At 31.8% G+C, this 21,301-nt stretch overlaps 1 protein-coding gene across 1 annotated transcript; it reads right to left on the reverse strand.

Moving 5' to 3' along the window:
• Positions 1-7,809: 7,809 nt before the first annotated feature.
• On the reverse strand, positions 7,810-16,632 carry LOC122596320 (ATP-citrate synthase alpha chain protein 2). Its single transcript, XM_043768872.1, has 13 exons — positions 16,533-16,632; positions 16,226-16,339; positions 15,140-15,316; positions 14,629-14,790; positions 14,440-14,520; positions 13,737-13,788; positions 13,497-13,611; positions 13,326-13,407; positions 10,048-10,143; positions 9,870-9,971; positions 8,733-8,849; positions 8,529-8,645; positions 7,810-8,096 (listed from the first exon to the last, which is right to left on the reverse strand). The coding sequence occupies exons 2-13, from the start codon at positions 16,322-16,324 to the stop codon at positions 8,025-8,027; spliced, it is 1,272 nt and encodes a 423-aa protein (XP_043624807.1). The 5' UTR covers positions 16,325-16,339; positions 16,533-16,632; the 3' UTR covers positions 7,810-8,024.
• Positions 16,633-21,301: the final 4,669 nt, after the last annotated feature.

Genomic DNA, 21,301 nt, shown 5'->3' on the forward strand with positions numbered 1-21,301 from the left:
TTAAGATCTTCAAGATAAACTAATGTGGTCTTATTTTTTGTTGTTGACGAAAAAGCCATAATAAACCTATAATGGACAACAAACTAAATTAAAAGAGATATAATAATAATAATAATAATAATAATAATAATAATAATAATAATAATAACAACAACAACAATAAAGATAGTAATAATAATAAATTATTATTATTATAATACCACTACTACTAATAATAATAATATTAATAATGATAATAATAATTTAAGTTCATAATATATTGAATTTTACAAAAGTGATGATCTTTAAAAAATAAAAACATGTTACTTGGTATAGGAGGAGGTCGAACCTTTTGGTAGTCGTTTTTTTTTTTGGTCGTAGGTTTTTTTTTTGAGAATACGTGAGGATTTTTTCCTGTGTTGTGTATATATAGATAATTTTTAGGAGACTTTTAAGAATAAAAAGATTTATAATTAATAATAAGGTCGGCCTATCTAGATTTAATTGTTTAAAAAATATTTAAAAAATAGAGGATTAATTAGGAGGGGGAATTAGTCTCAAAGTAGGGGATTAGGGTGCTAAGTGTACCCCAACCTCCTCTTTTAGTTATATTATATATATATATACATCAATATATATAACAAGGTGCTAAATTCATTCTTAAACAAACATGAACTTTTGGATGGATTTCATCTTTGATTTAGAACCGTTAGATCAAATTTAGTTATTTCATCTTTTATAAATGACAATATTAATATCTAGGTGATACCCGTGCGTTGCACCGGGCTATCTTATATCAAAGTATTAAACCTTATTTCAATGGAAAAATCACAAACATATTTCAACCTTCTTATAACATATACGGTAGGTTTTGAATATGATAAGATAATTTTGATAATCTTTATGATACTAATCATCAACAAATCTTTAAGTTGGACTTGAGTTTTTTGAATACATATAATGTTATAAGTTCGTTATAAATAATTAAATGCAGCCTTGATCTCAACAAAAAAAAAAAAATTTAATATAAAATTAGCTATGAAGCTAGCTTTAAGTTGGACTTGAGTCCTAAGATCAAGCAACATGGGAACATAACGAATCCAAAAATGAATCTTAAAACCAGAAACGATACTAATTTTATGACAGTGGGTAACATTCTTGCATGTACTTCATCTATTATCCAAGACAAATGCATCAAAATGAATTAAGTTCTTCATGTGGATAACCATCATTCTGGTTATATAATTAACATAAAAAAAAAATAAAATCCACGAAAGACAGGTGGCTAATCTAGTACTAGAATCATTTACGTTTCACTAAAAAAAAAAAAATTCACTCATCCACCCATTTTCAAAAAAAAAAGACCCCTATATAAGATAAGAATCGAGATGGTGCAATTCCATCATTAATATTACAAAGTTAAGTATATGTTTAGCTTATTATACTACGATATCATGTGTGAATTTAACTAAGACATATGCATGAATATGGACAATGGCCTAAGAGTAGATAGTCTAATAAAGTAAGACCACAATACAATACCTTTGCAAAGTAGCTAATGTGATATTTACAAAGTATAGGGATCTCTATAAAATCGGTTTTTGTTGAGATAAAAACTAAATACGTAAGAAGTCAATATATAACCATAGGAGATACATCTCTATACAAAATGAGTAAAACACAATACAAAAAGAGAATACAAAGAAATCAATTTGGCGAAAACACAAAGAATAATTTTTTTTATACATTTTTGCAAAAGTTAATAATTATTCGATGTAGATACATCTTATTACTCACTCCAACATTTCATCAAACATATATTATATACTTCAGCGAAAACCCGCTATTAAGAATCAAAAACATAATCAAAACTAACAAAAACTTAAGCTTTAATCCAATATAGAATCAAGAATCGAAGACTGGTTGCATGTTGCCAACTAATCAATGATACATCCATAAAAACTAAAAAACTCACTACAAACAATATTGCATTTGTTCACATTTTTACTTGAGTGTGAACAAATTAAAATTTTTATCACGCTTAAAAGTGTGAACAAATTAAAATTTTTGTCACGCTTTTTAGTGTGTAGAAATATATTGAATTAAAAGTGTATGAAAATTTCTACATATTAAAAACTGTGTAGAAATAAAAGTTCATACTTTTTAGTGTGAACTTTCATAATTATTTTGTCATACCTCATTTGTTCACGCTAACTTTTTTAGTTACCGTGGACAAATGGGGTGTGACAAAATAATTATGAAAGTTCATACTAAAAAGTATGAACTTTTGTTTCTACATAGTTTTTAGTATGGAGAAATTTCCAAACACTTTTAATTCAATATAATTTTACACACTAAAAAGCGTGACAAAATTTTTAATTTGTTCACACTCACCTAAAAGTATGAACAAATGCAATATGATTTGTAGTGACTTTATAAAAACAACAATCACCTATTTTTTAACATCATGCCTAATCATGCTTTCATAATCTAATCAAATATCTTTAACTATACAAATAATTTTGAATTTATATGATGCAGCTCAATTCAAGAACAATAGTATGATAAAAAATAAATATAGATAAACCCAATTGATTAACATCATTTTTGGATAAGAAAAAAACTAAATAGATAAAATAATCAATTAAAAAAACTCCCTAGTAGATACAAAGTCAAGATTGAAAAATAACAATAAACAATATAAACAAACTAACCTGATTACTTAGTTTATTCATAGTGATTGAATAATTTGTCAAAAACAAAAAATTTTAAGATATTCATTCATTCAAATTAGGTGTTTATTTCTTTCCTTTATTGGTTATATACGTCATTACAGTTTAAATGAATGCTCATCAAATTCAAATTAGGAGTTTATTTCTTTCTTTTATTGTTTATTTCTTTCCTTAATTAGTTTGTTCTGGTGACACCATGTAAAAAAACGCTGACATGGCGGGCTAAGAGAGCGTCAAATGAGTGTTTTCCTTTTATCTATATATAAAGATAGAGATTATACTTTATATAATTTATTAAAATATACCCTTACCATTAACAATAATATGAACTGACCTTCCTTATATTCATATGTACATAAGTCTATAAATCTATATATAAAGTAAATTAGCTAACTTATGAACCTTTCTTATAAATTTATTTATAAAATTAAATTAGCTAATCTTCCTAAATCTCTATATACGTAAAAATAGATATATTATAGTATTTGAGTCTCTATACTCTATTCACCTTATTTGCCGGAAACCTTTTGTTTAACGGTAAATGTTAGATATTGTTGTTTCGAACCTTAACAGTAATCTTAGGTGTTTTGAACCTTAACAGTGACATCTAAATTGAGTAGTATGCTGAAGAGGGCCTCAATTGACCATTTGATCCTAAACCAAGTGGTTTATTAATCGGGAATCTAACCTCTTTTATTTTTCTTTTTTTCCAGAAAAGCATATTAACGTACCCAAACTATCTCTATCATTTAACAAATATCTTTCACTTAATATATCTATAATAGCTTTAATGAAATTTTTTATAACACATATCAATCAACTCTTAAAATAACTACATCACCCCCTTTTACATCAATTACGTTGTTTTACATTAATAAGTTAATAACTACAACGCTACTGCTGCCACCACCACAGCCACAACTGCCGCCACATTCCCCATTGACCGTCATTGTTGACGTCGCCACCATCACTATCTGCAGTAGCCACCACACCGCCACATCATTTATTCTTAGATATATTTATATCTTTTTTTAAAATCCTTTTGATGAATAAATTAATGAAATAAATTAAATAAATTTCTGACTTAATAATAGTAATACATAAATATATTTAGCAAGTAATTATTTGATTAGCTTAACTCTTAGATTATCCGATTCTAAAAACCCAAGTATTATAATATCTTCATTTTTTAGCAAGTAGTCACTACATTTAACTTTACAACATCATTAAATCTCTCTTTCTTTATAAAATTACAAACACCACATCCTTTTAGAAAGGGAACAGATAATTGTACAATAGCTTTTGTTTATTAAGTCAAGAAGACAAGAAACAAACATATTTGATTGACTCTTTAATTAAAACATTATCAAACACTACCTAAAAGTACTTACCTCTTAGATTATGCTATAAGAAAGTTAGTTCGGAAATGAGACAATTGTCATTAATGAACCTTCAATGGAAAAAGTTATTACAAATTACCTAATTCGTTATTAATGAACTAATTTACACCCGAAACCACATACATCACTCGACACTGTCACCACCACCAATATTAACCGCTATTATCACCCATCGTCGTCACCATCTCCGCATTACATGGGTATCTGTTATAAAGATATAACATACATATCCTACTAACTATTTTTGATACAAAACATTTTCCGAATGATAATATTATCAAATTTTAACATGTTTTATCCATAACTACTTGATTATGCTATAACAAAAATTAATATGTTTAATAATCTAGTATGTGTGTGTGTTTGTATATATATATATATATATATATGGAAAAGTGAATATAAGGTTGTCTGACACCTAAGCTTAGGTATGGAATCCATTAAATACAAAATTTTTAATATTTCTTGATTAATGAAAAAATGCTTGGGCCCCCATGAATTTTATGAATTATAAAAACAATAGGTGAGTATTCCACACCTAAGCTTAGGTACCTAACAGCCTTATATTCCCATCCCATATATATATATATAATACCTTGTCCTAATACCTGTACGATATACGGTAGCTAAATAGATTATATTATAACTATATCCGAATATGCCTCATACATGATTTGTTAGTATGAATAAATTGTAGTGAAAGTAAACTTTGATGTAACACTTTTATTCACTCCTTTGGTATCTTGCCGAAGAGTATTTTAATGAATTTTTTTGCTTCTTATTTTTAATGCATTACCTTGTAGTTCCATAAACTATGACTTATATAAAAACAAAAGACGATGTTCACCCAATACAACTTTTCGAATCTTTACATATATAAACTTAGTAAACACAGTAAAAAATCTTTTATTTATGGCTAACTAACAATATTGTTCAGGTATCCTATACAGAATGACCCAATGGTGAAACTAAATATTTACGGTTAGCCCTAAATATGATTAGGATAGATTCGAATATTAAAACTTTTCTGAAGAAACCTAGGACCAATATAAAAGGGTGCCCAATGGGAGAGACGAGTCACTCGTCCCCACTCGTCTGCAAGGACGGACGAGTCCATATCATTTGGTGGGACTCGTCCTTTAACTCGTTCTTTGGGGACTAGTCCTTCTTGGAACGAGTTGTTTTTTAAGAGCGTGTGGTGTTTAAGGGATTAATGGTATAAAAGGTGGATAGAAGGTGAGTCCAAGATTAGTTCTTGTATTAAGAGGATTAGTCCTTGAAGTGTTTTGTATTGATGTGGAGCTAATAAAGACTAGTTCTTGAGGGATGAGTGATGAGTATTGGATAGCCTCTAAGTAAAAATTAGATAGGTGTTAAGTAACAAATCAAATTTATATTTAGAGAAGGATTTTTTTTTAGATATATATTATGGAAAAAATATTTTAGTATTTGCATAAATGTGCTCAAACATTGAATGGTGAACCCAAAGGTATTTTTGTCGCATTGGGAAAGCATAATATTCTCCAAGCTCCATTCTCTTTATTATTCAATCATTAATTTATCTTATTACTACTTAGTTAGAATATTTTTACAAGAAAAATATTAATCTTTTTAATAAAATATTTTAAAAATTCTCTTAATTATTGGATTATAATATGTAAAAAAATCAAGAGGCAAGATTAGGAAAGAGAATTAGTGGATACCACAAGTTATCTTCTTAAAGTATTAGGAGGAGTTTTAGGCTATTTTGTTAAGTAAATTTGTTTTTTTTTTTTTTTTTTTTTTTTTTTTAATTTTTAATAATGTGGTTTAAGATATTGGAAGAAGCAAGAGGTTCTGTTTTGTAGTACAAATTTTTATATTGGGTTTGTTGTATAGTTGGTCAAAAAGTAATAATTTGGTCAATAAGTTCTTGGTTTTGCTAACACGATTGTATGCTTATGATTGTTTGTAACTGGACCAGATCGTCGTAGAAAAATAAAAACATAGAATTTTCATAAATGATTTGCGTGCCAAGTCGTGTACATGTCTTAGACTAATTGTTACAGAATCGTGTTATGCATATGTTTTGAAGAAATCATTTATGTTTGAAGAAATTCGTATTGTATTATATTGTGTTTTATTGATTTACGAAAGGAAGCGGATCAATGATATATATAATGATTAGACTTCATTTTTCTAACAGAAACTTGACCCAGCTACGCCAGATATCATTGCCAAAAAAATGCATGGAATTTGGTGCAGACAGGTATAATATCAAAAACACCGGGTGAAAAATATTGTACCAGAACCGGTACAATATAAGCATTGTCCACACTTATGTACAAACCCGTCTTCTTCTTTGACGTGCACTTTTTACCATGATTCCCATCACGGTGCCCTGTCTTTTTCTTCCATAAAAAGGTTTGTGTTTGTATAAGTTTCTCTTTTTGGACCGCTTGGCTGACTTGGTTCTAGTTCCACCATATCATCGTCTATGTCCTCAACTTTGGTGTCATAAACAATGTCTATGTATCCGGATGAAAAAAACAAATCATATAAAACTCGGCAACATCATGGCTGATTTAGATTTTACACAACATCCATGCGTAGCCAAACTAATAATATGATCACAATTTTATGATAAAACAGATTCATGCTTACTAAGTTGTGATTTGAATCCAGCAACGATGTCTCAAGGATGAAACCGATAAAACCCGAGTCCTAACTCCTAAGTCCCAGATTCTTTAAAGTTTTATGGTTTTGTGTACGCTATAGATATATACAAATAAAAAACCTAGAATTTTAAATTTTAAATACACTATAAGTAACAAAACGCCCATTTGAAAATTTCCTTTTAGGCTTTTAGCTATCACAGCAAGCTTGAAGCCTTAGGCGTACTTCTAGATTCATTTTTCTGGAACCAACTGGGCTAAATTGCTACAGTTTCAGCTTTCAGCGGAATACAATAAATGTGGAAAAGTAACACCAAATATTGAAAGAAAAATAAAAAAAATGAGGGAAACAAAATGAAATGGGCTAGGCTGGACTAGATCTAAATTGGATTTGGGTTGACAATGGGTCCGTCAGATAAATCATGGAAAAGCTTTAATGTATACCTAGCCTTGATTTGACATTTTCTCTTCGTCCTTTTGGTGGAAATGAGTTTAAATTTATTACGAGTATAGATAGATAAGACAAAGTACGTAAACAATAATCCTTTTTTACTAGTCTTACATGCCAGGAACTAAATTATTTAATATGGGCCAGATCATGATCGTGTTCATGTTTTATGAATAAGATGTCTTCTGTGTCAGTTATACTGTGAAAACAGGAGCTTTTAACTCAAATTAAAAGCATAGCCAAGAAAATTTTTGGTTAGCGATAATGTTGTATTAAAGCTATAGTCCCTATGGATCCCAATTGGTTTTCGGCAGGTAGCAACCATCGGCATGTCCTAAAAAGTATACAAAGCAACGCAGTACAAGGAATTTGTAAGCAAGACGTCAGATTCCACAGAAAAACCAGTTTCTAAATTACACATTTAAAGAGTGTTTTTGAAAACGTATAATCTATTTTAAAAACGCAGATTTTATTTTGTAATCGTACCAAAAACCCCCTTACACCTCTTTGACTACAGCATAAAAACACATTTGGTTTTTTTTTTTTTAATGTAAATGAGACGACATTTTTTTTTTCAAAAAAAAGAAGGAATTAGATTCATTAATTTATGATTGTTTCACAGAATTACAATATTTCAACAAGACTACGAGTCTGGTATACTATACCCATGTTTACAATATTACCATTATGTTCTTTTACTTCAAATATCTACGAATGTTCAGAAGAATAATATAAAGAAACAAAAACAAACAATCACAAGACTTCCATTTAAACACGACAAGGCATCAAAGCAGAAAAACCCAAAGGTAGTTTAGGCCGAGGCAGTGATGCAATCAATTGCTTGTTTGCATATTCCTGTCATTGTTGCTTCAGGCCCATATACCTGCATAACAGGTCAAACCCAAAGTGATAGACGAGCTCAGTGATCTTCAAAAGGAGTCCGATTTATCAGTGACTTCTTAATTATTACTGTTAGGAGTACTGTTTATCACTACTTAGACTAACCGCCTAATTGTCACAATAACAAAGTTTAAAAACCTTGACTTTAGTTGTCATGGCCATCTAAACATAAATCATTTGATTGTTTAGGTTTTGGAGGCTACTTTAGTAAAAGAGTTCATATCACCAAGTGTATTTGTCAAAAAAATTTTACTTTTCCCCCCACAGCCGACTTTTGCATACACAGAGTGCTAATTTTTTCTTGCTGACTCGCACAGTTTTGGCCAAAACCCATTGGAGTAGAGAGGATAATATTCCCATCAAAAAGGATCAAAGTTATTGAACATATATTCTACATTGACAAATCCATCTATACCTCAATTGGGATGCCGATTTCCTGCCCGAGTTCACGCATCTTTGCAAGCCCTCTTTGGTAATTTGGACCTCCTCTCCTTACGTAGATATGCATGTTTGCAGCTTTCAACTTAGACTCCTATAAGGAGTGTCAAAATCCATCAAGATTTTTGGTAAGAAAACTAACTTTCGAGATCAAAAAAATGCAAATGAGTAAGCAATTAACCTTCTCCTTCATGGCACGAATGATGCCATTGAATGTGGCTGCAACATCAGTGAAGTTAGCAATACCACCTCCTACTACAAGAGCTCTCTTTTGACCATCAGGATCAGCAGTTGCACACTGTACATAACATATTTCATAAGAAATGGATCAGAGAGAAAAAAATTAGAGCTTAATTTTAAGTTTCGACTAGAGGTGGCAATTTGGACCATTTATTCGCAAAAAGGATTACATCAGGTAACGTTTTACCTCTTATGTTCGAATGAGTTAATTAAAAAAAGACTGGCTTAAAAGGGAAACAAGTCAAAAGTGATCCATGTAATCTTAAGGCATAAAACCCCCTATATCATTCCGAACAAAAAACATAACAACAACAACAACGGAATCCAAATCCCAACGAAGCGGGGGTATGGGGAAGGTATGATGTACACAGCCTTACCCCTACCCAAAGGTAGAGAGGCTGCTTCTGAAGGACTTCCGGCCTAGGGCTTTACCCTTGAAAAAATAGTTTCGACGGCAAGGCAAAGGCAAAGCCAAAGGAGAAGAAACCAGGTCTCAATCTCAGATCTAGAGAGAAAGAAGAGAGAACTCTCTCTAGCTGTTATTAAAATAGTATGAACTTAAAATCAAATATTACACACTGACCATCAATAAAACGTTTCAAAATTTTTAAACAAATTTCTTCATTCAACTCATTATGCAACCTGGCCAATTTCCCAGCTCTAATTTCGATATGTTCGAAGAGAGAACATGAAGGTCATGAGTTATCCTAATGATAATTCAGCCTCTTGTCTAACATCACGATGCAATTGATTTTTGAGAGGTAAAATGGATGGGCAAGGTGGATTGGGTTGACCCGCAACACTTTTTGTCCAATGATTTAAAATTATGTAGTGTGTGAGAGCAATATAATTACAGATAATGTAGAATTACAGAACTTATAATCTAACTATTTGTAAAGCAATTTAATAGGTTGTATACATTCAAAGAGTGAGTTGGGTGACTTATGACCTGTTTCCATGTTAGCAGCTTTTTGTTTGACCAATTTGACTTATTAGAAATAATACATAGCCCCAATTGACTAGTTCAAAAGTTGTATTCATATACAACCTTTACTTAACATAAAAGCAGATCACTTACATCAATGACAACTCGAGCATACTGTAAAACCTCCTCTTCGTTTGGTGCTCCACTGTATTCTGCGTAGTTTCCAAGCTCAGAAGCATAACCAAGATCTCCAACCTAATTTACATGATGATCTCATAAGCAAGAAAACTTCGGCATTGCTTAAATCAAATTATGAGGACCGGAAACATACCGTATCAGCATATATGACACTGGCCCCACCACCTGCAACCATAGTCCAAATTCGTCCCTTTGGATTAAGAACTGTGAACTTCAAAGATGCACTAGTCTGCAAGGTACCCAGATAACTCAATTAATTTCATCATGCGGTGACATTGTACGAGTTCAATCAGACATTTATAAATTCAGTTGAATAAAGCAGGGAGTTTAGAAGTTCATTTCACAACCAAGTTGTTTAAGAGAAATAGGTACTTAACTTAGTTGCCTAGACTTAAACTAAGGATCCTAAAGTAGTAGCTCATAAGAAACTTATTATGTGTAGTAGACACAATGCTAGATAATTAATAGTAGTTATAGAGATTAACATTATGATATTTAGTGGAAATAGCTAGAACACTTATGTAAGGTAAATTGAAAATTATACCTGATCAATATAATCGTAGTTTTACATGTACATATGTGTGCTAATTAATTTCTATTAGGTGGACTAATTGTTGTTTTCTGTAATTCTATTAATGTTTAAAATTTGAAGGCAGCTTATGTGAGTTAACTTGTTAACATATAATTCAGTAAGAATGTCCGAAAGACCAGAAGGATTAGGTAGTCCAGAAGATGCTTTCGAAACAAATCAAGACCGGGGTGTAGGAAGGCTTCCAAGAGGAAGAGGGCGTAGACTTACTGCACCAGTTCGTCGAGGTAGTGTGGCTAGAGGAAGTGTTGGGAAAAAGTTGAAGGATCAAAAATTTAGGGCAACAATAAATGAAGAAGTCACTAGGGCTCTTCTAGCTGCTTTACCAGAAGTGATTGCACAAGTTCATCAAGCTGATAAGAGTGAACGTGAAGACGAAGCAAGCGAGACGAATACCAGAACTAGAACTATTACGAGGAACACGGAGAACTCTAGAGATACCCGGAATACCAGAATTGAGGAAGACACTTGGAATAATGATGAGGAATATGAAAGTGAGAAGAAGAGAGATTGTAAGAAAAAGGGGTGTAATTATAGAAGTTTTTCTGTATGCAATCCACCCGATTTTAACAGTGAAGGTGATGCAACGGTTACCATGAAGTGGATAAGGGAAATGGAATCGGTGATTGAGACTAGTAATTGTGCCGATAATGAAGCGGTAAAGTATGCAGTGCATTCTTTCAAGTCAGAAGCTCTATTTTGGTGGGATAATGTAAAAGATGTTCGAGGGCCAGCTTCTATTTGAAGGATGACATGGGAAGAGTTTAAAGAGATTCTTATGCAAAAGTTTTGTCCAGAGGGTGAGATTAATCAACTAGAGCAATAATTTTTATCTTTGGAGCAAGGAAACATGTCAATGCGCGAGTACACTAACCGATTTAACGAGAAGGCAAGATTTGCCCCACATCAGGTGTCTACGGAGAAGAGAAGAGTTAATCGTTACATTTGGGGTATGAATCCAGAAGTCAGAGAACTTGTGAGGGCCATGAAGCCTATGACTTATCAGGAGGCATTCGATGCAGGTTCGGAAATGGAGAAAGAGAAACTTCAACAAAATATTAATACTGGTGGTATTGAGAGAAAAACGGATGAAGACAGCGAGGAGCAAAGAGATACCTCTAGCGAAGGTTGAGTGGCGGATCCAAGTATCCAACAAGGTACCACAGTGAAAGTTCGAAGACGGACTTTGCGATAAGAGTGGAGGAGTTGTGAGACCCAAAATTTAAATTAATAATTATTGTATTTTACAATATATATTGTATTGAATGAATCTTTATGCTAGAACTGGTAGTCATTTAGTTTGGAGGGTTATATATGCCAATAAATGAAAGTTAGAACGTATTAGTAAACAAAATTGAAAGTTGGATTGCGATTAGAAGAGTAAAGTCGGTTTAGAAATCTCGTAATAGCCTAACCCACATTAGGTATATAAATATTCATACATCTCTAGTGGCTACACGTACAACAAAAAGCAAAACCTTGATTAAGTGTATACGAATATATAGAGACGTAATCTAGGAGAAGTCGAAGCGGTGGATCATTGTGAGTTTCGTCGGGATCATTCGGGTGTAGACATAGCAGTCGCATATTCAAGTAAGGTAATATATGTTCCATCCCAAAGCTGTATATTCTCAAATTTAAGGAACCGTAAAATAGTAGATTGGTTGAGCTTTCGAATGTTACGTTAAGTACTAGTCTAGTTGTTCCGTAAAGAGTATTGTTTTTGAGTCGAAATTAACCACGTTAACTTGAAAATATATAGATTACTTATAGTTACACTTGTATCATGACATGGTTGTGTATGTATATATAATGCAGATTTTTGAACTGTTCTTTTAATAAACATGTTAAGTAACCATCGAGTCAGAACTATCTTTGAGCAGTAGTCGTGAAAATTTGTAGAAGTCGATTAAGTATTTATGTAACTAGAAGCTTACGTATGTAGTTAATTTATAAAGATTTGTTTATCTCAAAAGATGTAGTTGGCTGCATTTGAATTGAAACAAACTTGAGTTAATAAAAGTTTTAAGAAAAGTAATGGTGATAGAGGACATGAACACGTACATTATTAATTTGTAGAATTGGAGTTACTAATTAATTAGAACATATTTTAAGCTAGTTAGATTAATGCTTAAAAGAAAACATACAGTAACTATCATTTATAAAATCTTAGTTATTAAACAAAAAGGATGATGTTTAAAAGCGGCTAAATGAATGAGCAGTGGCTTACAAGTCCAAAACAGGAACATATTTATTTGGCCTATAAATATATTGAAGAAAGCTCGACTAATCACTTAAGGTTCCTATATTGAAGAAAGTTGTAGTTGATAAAAGTTAGTAAGGAATTATGTTATAATTTGTAGGAGTTTTGTAGAGAAGGCAGAAAAGCTAAGCAGACATCATCAGGTGAGTTCATCAGATTTTCTCAAACTGGGATACATGCATAGTTAGTTTTGTAAAGTGTAGTTATCATGCTTATGTTATTTGAAGTTGATCTGATATTTGAGAGTTCGGAAACTTCTGATTATTAATGGTATTAATATATAAAAATGCCAAAAAGAAGACTTTGGTTAGAAAGGTGAGAGGGAGTATTGTGACATGGGAGTTGGGTTAAAATAAAAGATAAATTGTGATCAGTTTTGTTGCAGGTGGTATGAAACTGATTATTTACCTTAAATTTTCAGATAATCAGAAGAGAATCTGTTTACCCAGACACATAAAACCGACTGTTGTGGATTAAAGGCATGATAGTAAAGTAAGTTGTTCAAAAGAAGCAAACCCAGGCCGTTATAGAGGCGTTATAGGTGCTACATATTCCATACCTTTTCATCTAGTCCATGAATAAAGCTTTCAGTAGCACTCATAACTCTTCCAAAAGGCAATGGGAACTCAATGTTGCCCCACCTGAAAGATTAGATGTTAATAGGAATGTAACATGATTACATGACCTAGAAGACTGCTATGTATTAATTACATGAAAAAAAAATTCATACTTTTTGAAGTTCTTGAATGCTGCGGTGTCATCAAGCTCTCCTCTCATATCAAGAGGATATGGCTTTCCATCAATCAGGGTGAAAGGGTTCATTTCCAGGAAAGTAAAGTCAAGATCTGAAAACACACAAAAATGAGAAGATCAATCAGCACTTTCGGCCAGAAATTATAAGATGATTTATGCAAATAATAGAACTATAGAAGTAGAGATTTGATAGAAATTCAAAAAATTGCAACTTTACCAATGAATAAAGAGTATATGGATTTGATAAACTCTTCAATTACAGGTTTGATCTGCATCATAGAATGACCAAATGTTAAATGCATAAATAATCATCAGTGCCTTTGTGCCTTAGCTAAATGTTGAAGGTTAGCTTGTTAGCAACTTGGGAAAGAAAGCCTGTGTATGCATTTCCCTTATATATACATGCAAATATTCTGTGTTCCTACAAGTGAATAACCTTGAAGGTGGCAAAATAAGCGATTCAGATTGGTTGTGAACTGGTCAAATGAGTGATTTTATACGGGTCTGGTTAGCCCAAACCCTATTTGTCTGGAAATATATTTTTGCGAATAATCTATGTGTCAAACTTGATTTAAAACACCATACTTTTTCAATAATAATCAATTGACTTGAATACAATTACTTAGGAGGTTTTAAGCATCAATAATACACTTTGGAAAAATTTAATCAATACGGCTAAAAAAACACAAGTCCAACGGGGTCGATATGCCACCCTTAACAATTTTAGTCAAGCAAATATATGATATTTTATATGAGCTGTCACAAATCCTGAAGATAAAACATAATACAGATCGACCCATTCACAATAAAATGGGTCAAAATGTCACCTCTAGAAGGCATCTAATGGTTTATTAATGGGTCACCCTCGAATTGTAGTTTTCTTTCCTTGTGTTAACTCTTTTTGGCTTTAAAAAGCTCACCTCCAATGGAAGGGTTGCAACAAGTGGAGCACATATCTCTTGATTCAAAGACATTCCAGTTGGCAAAAAAATTGTCTTAACCTGTAAATAGGGATAAATGTGAAGGAAGGATAATATAGGATTAAAATTGGAATTTTAAATAGAACTAAAACTCTAAAAGCATAGAGGTAATAAGTTAAACCCGGGTACCTTGTCCCAATTCTCTTCGATATCAATTCCTCCACATTCTGAAAAGCTAAGGCTACATCCTAATCGTTCAGATACAATGTTGATATAAAACTCTTCGTTGTGTGGAACAAATGGCTCAACAATGAATGTGGTTATGGGTCCTTTGCATCCTCCCATCTCAACCTATTAAGTCAATGAAATACCTTAACAAGCATATTCAATAGTCCCAAACATGTAAAATAGTATAAGTTGGAAGGTCGGAACAGGTTGAGCAAAGCCTCGGAAATGATATAAATAATATATGCTTGTATGTGTGTCTCGTAAAAACCAACACATATAATTAAGGTTAACACAAAAAATTGATTTTGACAGAGAGTCAGAAATTAAAAAGTTGTAAGTTGGAGAGTTGTACATTTGACTCTCACTAGGTCAGGCTTGTGTTCTTTTTACTGAAAATAAAAGAGTAATAAAATGCTACACCAACCAAATACATTAGAGTTGTAATATAATAAAACATACAAGCAGTGACTACCTCTTTGCCAAGCCGTGCCTTTACAAATTCAGACACTTGGGCCAAATCAAGATTTAGAGCAACGAGCCCACTCTTTCCACGCTTTCCAAACAACATGTCGGGTTTAACAACCAATTTTGATGAAGAGAGCCATGGTTCTCTCTCTATTAGCTCAGTCAAGTCGGTTGATTCTGTAACCTAATGTTCCAAAAAAAGCATTAATCAACAATCTCACTAAAGAATCATGTGACTCGTATAATATTTAATATATGAGGCCATGAGGGCAACACTACACCGTCTTTGCTATATATTCTGTACACTACTTGACCTTGAATATATTCTTTCTAATTTATCAGTAACACACATCTTGCATGTCAGTGAATAAATTATTTTAGCAGTTTGTGAAGTTCCCTTCTAGCTAACAATCATGAACATTAATATATTAACCCTTTTAAGATCATATCGAACCAAATACTTCCATCATTAAGTTCCATTTCTCATATCCATATGCCATCATAAATTAATCAACATCTAACAACATTAGCCAAAATTACAGCAATCAAGAAAACCAGCTAGTATAAATTGTAAAAAAAATAATATTGGGTGCTCTAACTACTTAATGTATGAGTGTGCATTTTCTAAGTGGTTATAAAATTAATCTGTTTTCTAACAGAAGTTCCCTATCCGAATATGAAAGAACTACATATTGGTTCAATACCACATCCAAACACCCCCTAAAGTACAGATCTTATGCATCACAAAACTGATTACATATAAGCTTAAAATCACTTCATTTCATATCACACACACATATAGATTACATAGATCGAAAATATCAGTACATTACTAAATCCACTACTGCAGAAATTACGACAAACAACATACAGTAGATCTTATGAATACCAAAACTGATTACAGATCAGTTTATAAACACCTCATCAGACATTATTACATATGATACACTAGTGATCAATAACCAGTTAATCTCAAATTTCGACATCGAAAATATCAAGCAAACTAAATTGATTCAAAAATATTAAAAACTGAACTAGAATAATAATAATAATAATAATAATAATAATAATAATAATAATAATAGATATATACCTGTGCAGATTTGATAGCTAAATCGGAGCCGGAAATCCTTTTATAATGCTCTTTCGCTAATCTCTTTGAATCATACTCTCTGATCTTCTTTCTCGCCATTATTTCAATTAAACCCTAATTTTTAACAAATAATCAAATTAAATCACCACAGATCTTAATTCTAATCATACTATACACACACACACAGTAAATACTAACACGGAACAGATCAGATCATTAAGTTAATTATATATACAGATATATGGATATAGATATATACATATAGATATAGATATAAAAAATCGGGTGAGGATTTGGAAGAACTTACAGGTAGGTGTGGGAGAGGGAGTAGGTGCAGAGTGAAATAGTTACTGACAACCAACTCTTGCGTTGCTGCTATTTATTTATATTTATAGTTACAAATATTAATCTTTACGATTAGTTTTTTTTTTCTTTTGGGGGGTCCGGGCGGGAAGTGAATCCTGTCTTGCTGAGTATTTTATTGCTAAGGAGATCTTGGATGGATGTTTAAATTAAAGTTGAGAAATGTTAATTAAATTGCGTTTTTCTAACAGCAGATTAAATTGTGTTTTTAGGGCGGGTAGACTATGCGCTATGCCTACTTGCCTAGGCATAGCTGTTAAACGAGTCACGAGTCGTCGATTTACATTTTTAATGAGTTGATTTATTAAGTGACTCAGAATTTTACGAGTCGTTGTGTGGACTTATACCAAGTCACGAGTCGTAAACTTATAATTATCATATGGTTATATATAATATATATTATATTTATTGGTACATTATTTTGTGTACTATTTATGTAATTTCGATCTTCTGATTGCGAATTTGAAGATAAATTATTAATTTATGACTCAAAACTATTAAATATACAATATTTTGGTAAATCTATTAAGATAATGGACTTATACTTGGTTTATAAAGATGTCAAATATATATAATTATACTATATTATGTAATATTTAAAAATGTATTGAATAAGTTTTTAAAAAAAAAGGAAAAAAAAAAGTTGTCATAATGTTAAATACCTCATCTTTTCTCTTATTAAGGCTAAAAGGAGTGGTGGGGATGGAAAAAAACCCGACCTAACGAGACAACTCGATACCAATGAGAATACCTGATACCTGAACCCATTCGGGGCAGTGACTGGGGTATGTCTACCTCGACTTAACCTGACCCGATATCAATACATATATTTATATACTTATAGGTGATTAGTTCTGAATGTATATTCCATCTCTATATATACAATGTTACACACTAATATCAACTAGGGATGAGCATTTGGACCAAAACTCGTGACCCGACCCGAAACTGACCCGCCCGAAACACTAACGGGCCGGGTCACGGGTCACGTTTTTCAGTGCATTTGCAGGTCACAGGTTGGACGAGTCGGGTCGAGCCAGGTGAAGCCAAAAACCGAAAAATTGTGAAGGAAATCCGTGACCCGCCCGAACCCGACCTGAACCGACCCAGGCCGAGTCACGGGTCGGGCCGGGTTTCAACCCGTACACATCCCTAATATCAACTAATTTTGTACCTTAAAAAAAAACTAATTTTGCATCTATATTCTATAATTTGCGCATCTATTTCTCAAAGCATCAAGAGCAAATAGTATCATTTGTCAAATCATACAAGTTTTGGTTATTACTCTTAAAAAATAGATATCCTTATCAGGTCAGGTTTTGGACATAAATTTATCCCGATGGGGTTCCTAATAAGGTACCCGATGGTTATCGGGTCGGGTTCGGGTCGCATATTCATTATCGGGTTCGGATTCAGGTTTAACATTACTCGCCCCGAACCTGACGCATTGTCATTCCTAGATGGAAAGAGGGAGGGGCGACTTGCGCCATGTGACATGTGGAGTAGAAAAAGTTGCCACTAAAAAAAGTGAAAATGAGTGAATTTTGGAGAGTGGGACAACTTGTGTCATATGGCATGTGCGGTAAGAAAATGTTGTATATATATATAGAGGAAGAGAAAAAAATAATTAAAAAAATCAAATTTCATGTACTTTTCTCGGTCCATGCGATAGTCAATGGAACAAAGGTCAACGGTGAGGAGTCGCCTAAAGGGCATTTCGCTCCACGGAAACAGTGTTGGGGGCAACTTTGGGCGAAAAAGGGTTGTGTTCGCTTTTTTTTTCTCCACCCCATTTAGTCTAATTGTGTAATTCGAACTTTTTTTTCTTAGTCACCCTCAACCAACTACACTAATAGATATTTGAGCATAAAACCTTGTGATGCATTAAGATTCATAATGTATGACCATTATCCACATTTGTGACGGTTGTATTTCTCTCTTCATCATGCTTATGATTGTGTATATATTTTTATATATTTGATTTGATTTATGTTGTGTCATGTTTTTAAGATAAATTAGACTGTTTCTTTTTTACATTTTCGTCAATTTAAATTATTTATTTATTTAGATTCAAGTTTGGGCTTTTTTTGGACTTACAAAACGTCTTACAAGACCAATATAGAAGTGATTGTATATGAAAATCATGTTAAAACATTCAATGACGGAACATATTAGATCAGATTAATAAGTGAACATAAGTTAAACCATAAACCATTATATTTTGTGCTTTAATTGACTTGTGAATTTTCTCTTATATACATATTTGATAGCTTGCGTATGATATCAAAACGTCCGTAAGTTTTCTTTACTTTTTTTCCTGAATTTGACAAAAAATATTTAAACTTTTAAAAACTTTCAAAACTTTCAAATTATAATTACCATGTCACTGCTTGCAACATAATGTAGTTTAAACTTGACAACCAACAAACTAAATTCAACCAAACTTTACATGACTCGATTTGTTTCAAGTTTCAAAAATGACAATATACACATGATATTTATCTGAAACTTTATAACTTTCGCAAAATGGCGAACATGGATATCAAAGAAGGGTTCAAGAATTGTCTAGTACCCATCCATTGAGCTACACTGTTAGCCATAAGAGATTTTCATTCCATGCTTGTTATTAGAGCCACTTTATACACCTAAAAAAATAAAATATAAAACAATAAGTAAAACTACTTAGTAAGTAAACGAGAATCTATATCATAAAATGAGTGCATATTCTAGTATTTATTCTAGTACATAATCTGAAACATATTCAGATATGTATTCTAAATGTAGCCTGAAACATGTTCAGACACATAATCTAACATATAAGGATTTACTTTTCTAATACTTCAATAAATGCATTCTAACATGCATATAACATGTGGCCTACCCCATAAGCGAGATATCTAGATCGATTCCACATGGAGTTATCTTCTAAAATATAATAGGTACGGACCCTCATACATGTCTATATGCATTCCGAGTACTACCCATTATTTCTATTCTATAATTTCTGGTAATTCTATGCATTCAAATATATATAATATATGACATACCCATACGAGAGACAACTGAATAGGAAAACATGTATAAACGTATATTAACTATATATAAAAGAACTAAAACATTACTGCTTAAGAGGTCAGCAATATGCATAACCTCAAATTTCCATTTCATCTTTATAATTATGGTGTTTAATAAGTCTAGGCACCATACTAAGTCTACTAATTGTTTCGAGTTTTTTCTTATCAAAATTAGTCATTTTATCATGAGTAGTGCTTGATTATAATAATTCTGAAAAAAACCATTCAGTCATCATAACTATAAAATCTTTCAACCTATCATAACTGAAAATCATTTATAATTTGGGTGATCGTAACTTCTAATTTTTATATAAACACACCCATAATTGGATGTTTGGAACTGTTTTCTTTATACAAAGTTCTTACCAAATATACTTTTATGAGCATGTTCAACTTATCGTTTAACTATCATTTGTATATAGAAGTTTATATCGTTATTATCTCCAAACCCAAAACAACTAATTTGGGGTTTTTTCATGACACATAAACTCTAACCTTAATTCAACTAAAAGATGGGTTTGTACCTGAATCAATCATGGTAAAAGTCGCCTATTGAGTGTAATCAATTAAAGCTCCATTTTAATCACCAACTTAGCTCCTCTTGTTTCCATTGATGGCTCGACACATATGTTGAAGATTACAACCTTTATTACCAAAACTCACACACTTACTAGTGTTTTCAGGTTTGGGAGTCTTGTGACAAGTTGATCAAAGTTCAAGGTCTTTACTGAAATATTAGAAGCTTTGGGCTAGTTCTGATAAGAAGAAAAGAAGAAGGAATGAAGGGAGGCTAATGCATAGTTGACGAGTATATATACCCGATTAGAGTTCCTGATGGTGAAATAAATCACATTTTTTCACACACATATTTTCTCTCTCTCTTGTTATTTTCAATACATATATTCTGTATAATTTGATCATCTAGATCAAATTTATTCGGTTTTGTAATTTGTAGAGATTAAGATCATTATTTCTAATTGTAATCAACAATAAACTAAAAGTTCTAATCGGGCCGAGTGATTGTTGTTCAGATTTCGTTCAACATACACAGAGAACATACTACACACTATTTAGCACACACACAAACATGTATCTTATTTTGTGATAGTAAAAATCTCGTAAGAGCTTTTATCAATTTTAGAGGAAATGACTTTGTTAGTCATAAAGAAACCTTAACTTACATATTTAACCCTTTAACACTTAATAATTGTCTTTTTGTTCTTTCTTTTAGTGAAGTCATAACCATAATCCAATACTTCATACATATTAGAAATACAATTTAAACTTATTTATTTTACTAAAAATTGATATATTTATAATACCTTAATTTTTCGAGACGTTACAAATATATAGTTAAATCATACAAAAGTATCATTGTGCTAAAAAAGAAAAATAAGAAATTTGATCCTACACAATTATACCAACTTTTGCTTTTGTTAATATGTTAATAATCTCGTCGTTTTCACATCCGTTTGTGATTCCATGTGTTGGGGTGTCCAAAATTTGGAATATTTTGGGTTGTTGGTAAAGACGTTGGCTAACCATTTAAATCAATCTATCCACTTCAAAATGTTTCCAACAAAAGTCATCTATTTGGTCACAATTATAATAATTATTGTACCAACTATTAAACAATTAA

This window comes from Erigeron canadensis, chromosome 4, assembly GCF_010389155.1.
Source record: "Erigeron canadensis isolate Cc75 chromosome 4, C_canadensis_v1, whole genome shotgun sequence".
Taxonomy (NCBI): domain Eukaryota; kingdom Viridiplantae; phylum Streptophyta; class Magnoliopsida; order Asterales; family Asteraceae; genus Erigeron; species Erigeron canadensis.